Raw genomic sequence first — 11597 nt, forward strand, 5'->3', positions numbered from 1 at the left:
TAATAATAGAGGAGAATGCACATCTAGCTAGGATAACATTGTTGCGAGTTTGGTATTCCGGATATTTAGAAAAATTGACTAACTATGAATTTTAAAATAATAACGTAAATAAAATTATAATATTTTAAAATATTTATTTTTTATGAATACTAAAATAATTAGTAATGAAGAGACATGAACAAAAAACAACATCAAAATAAATAACATACACTGTTGTTGTTTCTTAATGCATAAAGGCTTCTCAAATAGATATAATTAATTGATCAATGAATCATTAAATTAATATATAATTCATAAATAATTAAAAATTTTCTGTGGCATTTTATCTCATTAAAATTATTTGAAAAAATAATTCAATCCACAACAAATATAAAAAAAGATTAAAATTTGTCAAAAATTCAGAAAATTATGCTACCAATTTACTATCACCACAACTTAGTCATGTGGAAACGGTGGAGGATCGATGGAATCCCCGGAGGAAAAACCCAAGGAGAATAAGCAAAACAGAGGAATAAATAGTACATAAATAAATAGAGACCATAGATCCATTAAGACAAATCACATCATAGGCCATGGGGTCAAGCAAGTCGTCGTCCAACACAATACCAAAACGCGGAATGGGATCTCCTCCCTCAAGAGCCCCAAGAGCCAGCCAAAGAGCCAGCCAACGCCCTTCGCCTTTGAAAGAATGAAAGGAAGAAGGGAAGAAGAGCACTCCATGTAAGTAGCTCCATCTCCTCTCTTTCCTTCTCATTACCATATATTATCTCATCTACTATCTTATAACCAAATATATATATAGATATAAGAGCAATAATTTGGCTATTCTTCTTGTGTTCAAAAGGTTTGAGACTAGCCATGTGTTGGGGTCTCTCTTGGCATCCTCCCCGCTGCTCACCCAAGCCTGGAGTCAGTGCATGCGAGCCAACGCCGGCGGCTTGAGCTTTACGTTCGAGCAGTGCGGCGACACGGTCTACGTCGCATTCTCCGGGATCCAGAACGGCGTGCCGGTGACCAACAGCCCGGCCCCCATCGGCGGCGGCGCGCACGGGCTCTTCTCGCCGCTGGTGGGTGGCGAGGGGGATGGCAGCTGCAAGCCGGTGCTCGTCCATGCCGCCATCCTTCATCTCTTTCTTGCTTTGTATCACACAAATGAATTCCAGGTGCATGCTACTCTCCATTGGCAAAGCTTCAAGTTTTATTTTCTTCGTTTCATCTTTAATCGTGTTTAGTGGGAATGGCAGGCTAATCCTTTCTTCCTTTCTTTTAAATCATGTAATTAGGATTGTGAAGAAAAAAGAGACTATTAAGAGAGGGAAAGAAAGAAAGAAAGTATTAAATCATTTAGGAGATGATATTTTGTATATAGTCTGGTATCTATATCGAAATGCTGGAATTTGTCTATATTCCTAGTCTGAAGATTACCAAGAGAGGAATACAGAAAGAAAAATTATCAAAATCACAAACAATTCTCGCAAACAAATATATAATTCTGGAAAACCAAGATTAGTGTTTATTTAATCATGTCTAATGGTGAAAAGCTGAGCTATTAGGAAGAATGTTCTTGGGTTCTAACAGTGATTTCTCAGGTTGCTTGTGACTTGTGAGGCTTGCTCATTAGTTTGGTACTGCAAAGAAATCTGCTATGTGCTTTTTCCAGCATCTTGAATTTTGCGCATCGTAATGTGCAAATTTTGCTGTGCACAACTGTTACCTTCATAATTTTAGGGTTTTTTTTTTTCCTCCAGCTAATCATCTCTGTCCTTGTAACATGATTGTATCTTTTGAAGCACTCAGCCTGCACACATCTTGAAGTGGCCATTGCACGATCCAACAATGGTTGAGCATGAAGGAAGGTAAATCCTTCTTTCGCGCAAAAGATGCTATCCGTATCTTACACCTCATCTCCTGCACGGCACCAACCTGTGCACCCATCCAAATGTCTATTTAGGACAAAATTTAATTTTGGAGGCATGCAGAAAGGCTTCCATGAGGATGTCTTATCTGCCATTTGAAAACAAGTTTTAGTCATTTATCTGCCTTCCAAAACAAGGATGGCTACCCTTAACCCATTTAATTTGATTCAACTTATTATACATCGATCTAAATTATTCATTTAGTAAAATAATTAGATTTTAAGTTATATTTTTAACTTATTTAATAAATAGATCGAGTTTTGATTGATAGGTTTTTAATCTATCCCATATTTGATTCGACCGATCACTAATCCGACCTAACCTGCTTGCTACTCTGTTTCAAAATTTGAGACAATTTTTTACATAAATGTGATATCATATAGGAGCTAAAGCCGAAACATCGGAAAATAGCTAGAATTTGTTAGTGCACGCTAGATAGACCAGCATCTTTCGATGCCAAAATAGACATGTTATGGTCAAGATGTGGGGTTAGAATTCAACTATTATCACCAAAGTTCATGATACCAAAATGCAGCCCGAATAAGATTAACTCAAAAAAAATTTAACATATTTTTTAATCTCATCAACGCTATTGACTTCTGTGCCACCAAGGTAAGGACACGTCCCAATTTAAAACAAGTTCAATGGCAACTTGTAGCTTGGGTCCCCCCAAGATTTCACATTACTCTGACCGACTAGCTGAGAAAGAATGCCGTACTAACACGCGTTCAGCCCTCTTTGAAATCTTAAAAGATCATACTTCCACCAAACAAAAGGTGGCCACAAACACACCAAAAAATTCCTCTGGTGAGACTTTGAATCGATTTAGTCAATGCTCTGCACCCCAAGTCTAGAAGCATAGGATCTTGATTTGGACATCAAGAAGGTGGTCCTGGATCCTGGGCCCCGTTGGAAATTTGGACACTCATGGATCAAACAAATATAGCTGGCTGTCTCGATGAAGACGTTAAACTACTAGTTGGCTCTAAGAGGAGTTCTACTTCAAGTTGAACTCTTCTACATTCGGCATCATAAAATCCAGACATCAATCCACGCTAGCTGGTTGATTAAGATTCTTTTGTACTTCATGGCTACGAGTTCCAAATTTACACACCACAGCACTAATCCCTACAACTTGCAGAACTTGGTAATTAACCTGACCTGCTGTATTCTTTTGTCTCAACATGGTTAGATTCTGGCAGCAGAGATCAAAAACAAAGCAGTAATATTCACAGGCCACTCCATTGGAGGCTCCCTGGCTTCTCTCGTTGCCCTTCACTTCCTTTGCTCATCATCTTGCTCTAGCTATCCATCACCCTCTTCTCTCTTGTGCATCACATTCGGAAGCCCGTTGCTGGGGAACGAAGCTCTATCCAAAGCTGTTCTGAGGGAGAGATGGTGTGGTAACTTCTGCCATGTCGTCACTCAGCACGACGTCGTACCGAGGCTCCTCTTTTGCCCCCTCAACTTGATCCCTCCTCAGCTGGTCACCAACTTGCTGCAGTCATGGCAGATCTTGCTGCGGTATCCTCAGTTTGCAAGGCCTGCGTCTGTATTGTCTGATGAAGAGAAGGCGCAGCTGCGCCTCCTTATCTCCATGCACATCGATGCAGCGGCAGTCGAGCAGCAGATTTCTGCTGCAGATCAGCAAAGGAGCCCATATCGGCCATTCGGGAACTATGCCTTGTGCTCCATGGAAGGGGTTGTTTGCTTCGACAATCCACTCACTGTGGTACGAATGCTCTACTCGACTTTCATGACAGGGTCTGCAAGCTCCAGCATCGAGGAGGAGCATCTCTCCTATGGAGATGTTGTGGCAAAAATATCGGAGAACTTACTGCTAAAGAAGAGAATTGCCATGGAAGAGGAGGCGACGAAGTCTAATTTTTCTGCAGGAATTTCGTTGGCGCTCGAGGCGCTGGGGATCGGAATCCAGGTAGTGCACTACTCTAATCTTCTAAACTATATATACTTTGCTTTCACTCTCTGTTAACTACTGCAAACATTTTGCCAACTTAATTCCATCTCAAATTTGATGAAGTAATTGTTGAGTTGAGTGTTCAGAACCAAGTAAGACATAAGAATTTTTACTTCGATCGCATCTGATGAAAGAAAGAAGAGCAAAGAAGTGAATAATTATCCATTCATTCTGAGATGATCGACAGGACATGGGAGCTACGGAGGCGCGTGAATGCTTGGAGATGTCGAAGAGAATGGGACGCAGTCCGAATTTGAATGGTGCCAATCTAGCCATTAAGCTTGGCAAGATAACGCCATGCCGCGCCCAGATCGAATGGTACAAGGCCTCCTGCGACGATGACATGGGCTACTACGACTCCTTCAAGCTGAGGAAGGCTTCGAGGAAGGACTCCAAAACGAACATGAACAGGATCAAGCTTGCCCAATTCTGGGATGATCTCATAGACATGCTCCAAAACAACCAGCTGCCTCTTGACTTCCACAAGCGAGGCAAATGGGTCAATGCAGCTCACTTCTACAGGCTCCTCGTGGAGCCATTGGATATTGCCGAGTACTACAGGGGCCGCACACACAAGGAGAAAGGCCACTACTTGACTCATGGAAGGGAGAGGAGGTACGAGGTTTTTGAAAGGTGGTGGAGGGATAGAAGCAAGGATTCTAATGAGGGAGATAACTGGAAGAGGAGCAAGTTTGCAGGGTTGACGCAGGATTCGTGCTTCTGGGCAAAGGTGGAAATGGCAAAGGACTGGTTAGAGAATGCTAGGACTGAGAGGGACCATCAAAAACTAGCACAGCTTCTGGAGAACTTGAAAGCATTCGAGTCTCATGCAAAGCAAATGGTTGAGAGGAAAGAGGTCTCCATAGATGTGTTGGCTCCGCGTTCCAGTTATAGCTTGTGGGTGGAAGAATGGAAGGTTCTGAAGTCGAACTTAGGCTTGCAAATTTCACCCTGATTTCTCCTTCTAGATGTTAACTTAGCCATGTTAACTTTGGAGAGTGCTAGCATCATGTCCTAAGGAATTCTACCATTGAACTAAGCTTTCTATCAGATAGACATTTGGTAGGATCTGTAGCTGGTTCCCATGTACAGTTGTAATTCTAGATTATATAACAAAATAATATTTATGATACATCTCTTGAGCTGTATTTTCTGATGCTACAAAGTGGATGGCTCACTGGCTAAGGTACTCCGTTTGTGAATTTAAAGATATATTGGACAAATAGCCTTTATTAATTGAAAGGTATTGTAAACTTTCCATTTTCCATGACCACCAACCTTGTTATAGCATCCAATGATTCATGACTGGTAGTTGTCAACTGTTGAACTTTCGAGAGGTCAAGTTCCGCAGCTAGAATTCTTATTGGAAGAGCATCTGATCTTTGAAATTTTTGAAACAGAGTATGTCCAAAAAAATTTAGATGTTTTCATGAAAACGAATGACAGACATCACCATCTAAAACCGATACAAAACAACTACCCAAATTAGCATAAGTAATGTAATTAATCACTTCTCACCATCACCAATGTCCCTAATCCTAAATTTTGGTTTTCAAGGCCAAACTTAGCCCAAGGGTTCCTCTAATTTCATCCTAAACCCATGCTCTCACACAAATTAAAAGACAATAATCTAGGGTTTCCCTCAGCTAGAAGCCCAAGTAGATATCAAGGCCTAAGCTACTCTTCTTGTCCAATGAGTTGCTCACATACATAATCCTAATCACCATGAAATATTAGGACAAAACTATAAGAGAGATAGGGATGGATGGAGCGAGGAATAGGAAAGGAATATTTACCCAACTAGAGAGAGAGGACAAGGAGGGAAAGAGGGATATAGGAAGAAAAAGGAAGAGAAGGGAGTGGGGTGATGGGGGAGAGAGTGTGTGCGAGAGAGAGATAGAGAGGGGTGGGTAGCTTGGTGCTTGAGAGGCAAAAGGGAGAGGAAGAGAGAGAGAGCTGTGGCATGGTGAGGGCGCCTCACTATAAGAAGAAGAGCATGGGAGTGCTACGGAGGAGGAAGAGAAGGTAGGATGTATTCAATCCCAAGTCTATGGTGAACTCACTACAATACCAGCACTTGAAGCTAAGTCTTATGTTAATAAATTGTGCCTTCCTTGGTAATTTTAATCATCGTTAGCTAGGTCTAAATCAGCTATAGTGATGGTATAATTTGAACTTATTGTTCTACACAGTCAATGATCAGACTTTCACTTCTGCTGCTTTTTTTTTTTGGCAGGTTCTTCATACAATACGTGTACAAATACACTCAAGAAATCAAAAGACATTAGCTCGTGGAGTGCCTGTGGCAGCTCCTCTCTCCTGAATAGAGGGTATATCCTGAGTGGTGGGCCACATAGGCAGCCACCTAGTCGGCCGCTCCGTTGGCTTCTCTGAATACATACTCGGCCTGAAAAGCCACCCCATCCCTCATCATCATCCCTATGTCCCGGATCAGGGGGTGGTCAGTACTCTCACCACTCGACTTCTCCCAAATCCATCCGATAACCTTGGCCGAATTGCCCTCTAGAATGATTGAACTGGTCTGCAGCACCTGCCGCTCAGGTTAGAGACCAGTCTAAGTAGCTCGCAACTCTATCCCCAGAACTGACGTGTCAAACAATTGGCAGCCACCTGCTGCCACCATACTGGAGTGCGGGCTCCGTATAACAAAGTTTGCACCGCTCCGCGTACCTCCATCTAGCACCAACCCGCCAAAGTTGCCTGCATTATTTTTTGTCCCTTATTGTTGGTTAGGTGGTTGAGCCCTACAAGCATCTTGAGGTTGACACGCAAGGGCCTCTGACTGATGTACCAAGCTGCGCTTAATTAGAGTATCGATGGCACTACCATACCTAGATCTGTTCGCAAGGCAAGCTGGACAAAGCATTTTGGATGGATCTGAGCTTGGATTTAAAACCCCACAGATTGGACTAGGCTTGAAATATATATGAGACAAGCAGAAACTTAGATTTAGTTTAGTGCAGCTTGAGCTCGGTCCGGTCCAGATTTTATATAATATATAATATATACTTATGCTTTAAGAATCTATTTTTGGTGATTAAAAACATATTAATAACTCTCTTCCATGGGGAATCACCCACATGAGGACCAGAAGACGCATTCTAACGCTCTTAAAGAGCGTGCACCAATACTTTTATAAACAACTATAAACACAAATTTATGGATCTTACCATTCCATTTCAAATATTTAATCTTTGCAAGTTTTTTTTTTATATTTTTTAAATTAAAAAAAAGTCTAGAAAGTGTGAAATTTGGCCCGAAAGTCCTAAATATGTGAAACTACTGTGTTTGGGCATGGAAAGTAGGCCTGAAGGCTAGACTAGACTTGAGCCTGACAAATTCTAATTATACCTTTGATTAAGTCGAGCATGAACTCGGCCGGGCCTGCCCGTTGAGCACCTCACCCCATGTTGCACACTGCCTAAACCTTATGATCTCTACTTGTTTGCCATGTGCCAACGCTACTACAGAGTTAAGCATACGACTTGCAGCCTCATCAAGCTAGATTTAAGCCCATTGCAAAGTAGGATTTCTTTTTTTTTTTTCTTTTTGATAGAACAGGCGGATCATACATATCTAATATAAGTACATCCCATAAAATCAGCAAATAAAATATCCCAAAGCCGAATTGGCATGGATGGCGAGTCAGTCCATAGAATCTCACCTGAGTGCTGAGCTAAATAAGAAGCAATACGGTCATCCACCCCATTTGCTTCTTCGTAAATGGATGGCGGGTTCTGAGAGCAGATTGCAGTATTGTCGAAGGTGACTCGACAATGAAGGTTGGATGGATTCAAGGCCAGGCGAGGGCGGTTGTCGTCCACTAGCTTCTACATGACACCGTAGGAGTGCTAGGGAATGCATGTCCCCGGTGGCCAGGCAAAATAGGTTTTCCACGAGCAGAGAATGTGGCATTTGTGTGAGGCCCAATAGTCCCACATCGAAAAAACTCGTTCCAGAGCTTGGGTATATGAAGCGGGTGTCTCCAAATTCTGCAGACGCATTTTGGGTGGAAAACAAAATCGGAAAGGGATCTGAGCAGTGAGTGCGGCGCGCGTGTGGGCCCAGAAACCGGATGCAGGCCCCGGAATCGAACAATATCTGGTAGGAGAGCCTCATGTTCCCCCTTCATGTGGCCCCCATATGGGTGCTAGGTGCCTTACGTGCCTCCCCGCGTAGGCGGAGGCGTGACATTTGTGTTCGATGGATCATCATTCCATTGTGTCATCTAGCAATTTTACTTGTATCGATAACGTTATTATCTTCAATCCTGGAAAGCTCCAAGAGAGCAAGACTATGGTACATGAGCATGTTGATGCGGTGAGCCCATGCACGACTTCGAGCGTAGGGGATCACGCACTGTGCCACCCAGGGGCCATTAAATGCGTTTTAATGGGCCGGGCTGACTCCCGGTCGAAATGTGCACTTCCTTGGCCTCTGGCTCTTGGCCGTGCAGGCTATGACGTGCTCCAGGTTTCCTACGTAGAGGCTGTAGAGCCAGGCGTCGTGCTTGGGATTTAGTTGAACGTGGACCCCACTATAAATGGGCTTGATGACGTCAATGTACAGTCACCTGAGTCAGGGGCGAAAAATGGGGGAAGAATAAGGTGACGGGTCGGTCCGGTCACCATGAGATGATTTTTTTTTTGTTCGCTAAGACTGGACAAGTCAGACTATACGAAGGCATATCCAATAAAATCAGAAGACGATAAATCGTGAAATATCTTAGGCAACTCTTCTATCTGGATCCACAATGTGCTGCCAGAGTATTTAACCACGTACACAGATACTCAATCTGCAACGGCCATTGGTCTCTTTAAAAACGTGTTTAGCCTAAAACGCTAAGCGGTGAAATTTCATGCGGGGTGCTTTAAGCTTAAAATCTCTAACACAATAACGTTGTCAATCGCCTGAGTCTACCTCCTTTCTATCCCACTCAATGTCTTCTTTCCTTTCTTACCAAAAGGATTATCTTTTCTGTTCTAAATAAAAGTATGTTTTAATTAATTTATTTTTGTTTATTTTTTTTTTAAAAAAATGCACTAGTTAGAAATGAGAGGGCATTCATTTAGATGGGCCTTTAGTTTCCAATCTAACCAATGTTCAATGCCTTTTCTCCTACCCCAGCCGCTAGTTAATTATTTAAATGCTCCCTTTTCCATGGTAGATTTCTAGCCATTCCTTTCTCTTATTTGGTAATTATATTTTTAAAAGTGCATTGATGATTTTTCCAACTTGCTAATACCTTAAAGTGGCAGTATGTGGTTGGACATCAAGCTAAAATATCATCAAACAGCGTGCTCCCATGACAGCTTGAAGGAAAAAGTTGCATAAGAATCTGTTAGTCATCGTTGCTTCAATTTAGTCCAACAAAACATCAGCTCCTTTTGAAAACTTGGAATTGAGGGGGAAAGTTAAAAATTTTGATATTTGGAAGTTTTTTAGTGAAGGAAAAGAAAAAAGAAAAAAAGGAAATAGTGAGGGAAAATTTGGTCTTCAATTCTCTCCTTTCTTTTCTTCCCATAAGTGAAAGAATTTGGAGAGAAAAAAATTAGAACTTAATAAATTTTATAATACCTATTTTACCCCTCTACTCATAAGCATACCCCTTTTATAATAAAAATATTTTAGTAAAAGTGTTAATAAGATATGCTTCTTTTTTTTTCTCGCCAAACTTTCAAACAAGAGGGAAAAAAAAGTACTTTCTTTTTTCTCCTAAAACTTCCAAACAAGAGGAAAGGAAAGCCTATTCTATTTCATTCTTTTTTTTTTTTCCTCCCCATTAGAGTTTTTCTTTTCTTTCCTTTTCTTCCCAACTCCCAAACGGAGGCAAACCCAGCTTCACTTTAAACGAACATTTTTTTTCTTTGGTGATTATGGCACTCCCTCATTAACCCTTCCGAAGAAGGATAAATAAGACGCTTCTTAAAGTTTTCTAGTCCTCAAAACCTAAAAGCCTACTTTAACCTGAGAAAAGTGGAGGCTAAACAGGGGGAAACCCCCATCCTAGCGGGCCTCAAGCAGAAGCAATCCACGCGCCGGGCTCACTGTAGATAACGATGGATGCGAAAGCGCCGGGAAAGAGGTGAGAGAAGGAAAAAAAGGTGTCCTCAGTGGCGCGGGAGGGCAGCACCAACTTCAGTGGCGGGGCCGCCGTTGACTCCGGCCGCCGGGGAAGTACCGACGCTCGATCGCCCCACTTCCACGCACTTTGGACGGTCCGCCGCCCAAGGAGGGCCTTCTGACAACTAATAAACAATGACATTGAAATCACCTGAGTGGCTGCGGATGCTATGGAATCTTTGAGCCAGGATTCTCCTGCTTTCCCACTCTTTTTATGGCCGTCGCCATCCCTCAAATCACCTTATCAGGAGGCCACCAACTTGGCCCTCCACTTGCATTTTGACCGTCTAAATATTATTTAAAATTATATCTTACACCATATGCATCATAATTAGCTCGTATCTTTTAGTTTTTATGGACTCTGTATCTAAAATTGCACCCGTGCATCTCATTCTAATTTGTTTCTCTGGTGCACCACTGACGTGACGTGCATGCTAATTTTTTTTTTGCAAGTTTTTCTGCTCATATTTTTTCGAAGACAAACAGAGCTACAATTGGATTGCTTCCTTCGTAGCTAGATATTCTGAGACTTCATCTGGACTACGACTGCTGAGATTCCTGTTTCTTTGTTTCATTTTCTTTCTTCTGATTTGGCTAGCTATACTCATTTAAGAGCTATATGAAATACCATTTTTACCAAAAAAAAAAAACAAAAGTGTAGCACTGTATATAAGTAGACATTGGCATCGAATTAATATTATTATTTGTTATTTTATGTATATTATGATATAGTGTAAAGAAAAGATTTATAGCCATTTTCAATTTTGATGTAAGAGGTAAGAAAATATAATTCAGACAATTAGATATGATCGGGAAGATTTAAAATTTTAGTTACTTTTTAAATCTATATATGCCATGTATATGTATATATAGATATAAATATGTGTTTGTGTGTGTATACATTAAACTGTGTGGACATTGAGCTTAGATGTGGACTTTGAGACCCATTTTTAGAAGGTGGACAACTTCCCTGACCCACAGTGAACAGCAATGGGAGTGATGGTTCCCCATTCAAACATATCAGCTGTAGATCGACGAATCTTTTTGATGAACTCACTCCCAAGGTCTCCCATCCCTCATGCCGCCTCTGTCTGAGCGAACTCCCTCTCTTAAACTAATGTTAAGCAACCTATCAATTAATTAAAGTGATTTGTGCTTGCTGACGCCTCTGTTAGAAACTCAGGGGTTTTTAGCAGCTTTCTTAGACCTCCCTTGGCCATTGTAGACCATAAGTTTGATTATGTCTTGTGAACTTCTTATCTCCATTGTTGGATAAGCTTGAGAGAAGACATTTTGCACTCGTATTTAATAGTTAATGATCTTTGGTAATCTTTCCTACATCTTACTGCATATCAACCAACCTGACTCCCAGTCCTCAACGAAACTTATCATATTTAAGTTTAGCCAAGAACTTCATCGTCCGCCTTAATTTGACATGCTTGGCTTACAACTTTTAGTTACATTTGCGTGCCTATCATGTTGGACTTTGATTAATAGTTCTTAACATTGTTTAAGCACTATGTTTTGATCATGTCATGAAATACCATAATGTGCCTTCA

General features: G+C 41.3%; 1 protein-coding gene across 1 annotated transcript; it reads left to right on the forward strand.

Moving 5' to 3' along the window:
* Positions 1–548: 548 nt before the first annotated feature.
* On the forward strand, positions 549–5042 carry LOC103713809 (lipase-like PAD4). Its single transcript, XM_008800835.3, has 4 exons — positions 549–720; positions 845–1163; positions 3109–3852; positions 4082–5042. The coding sequence occupies exons 1-4, from the start codon at positions 689–691 to the stop codon at positions 4847–4849; spliced, it is 1863 nt and encodes a 620-aa protein (XP_008799057.2). The 5' UTR covers positions 549–688; the 3' UTR covers positions 4850–5042.
* The last annotated feature ends 6555 nt before the right edge of the window (positions 5043–11597 follow it).

Source organism: Phoenix dactylifera, chromosome 10 (genome assembly GCF_009389715.1).
Source record: "Phoenix dactylifera cultivar Barhee BC4 chromosome 10, palm_55x_up_171113_PBpolish2nd_filt_p, whole genome shotgun sequence".
In the NCBI taxonomy this organism is placed as follows: domain Eukaryota; kingdom Viridiplantae; phylum Streptophyta; class Magnoliopsida; order Arecales; family Arecaceae; genus Phoenix; species Phoenix dactylifera.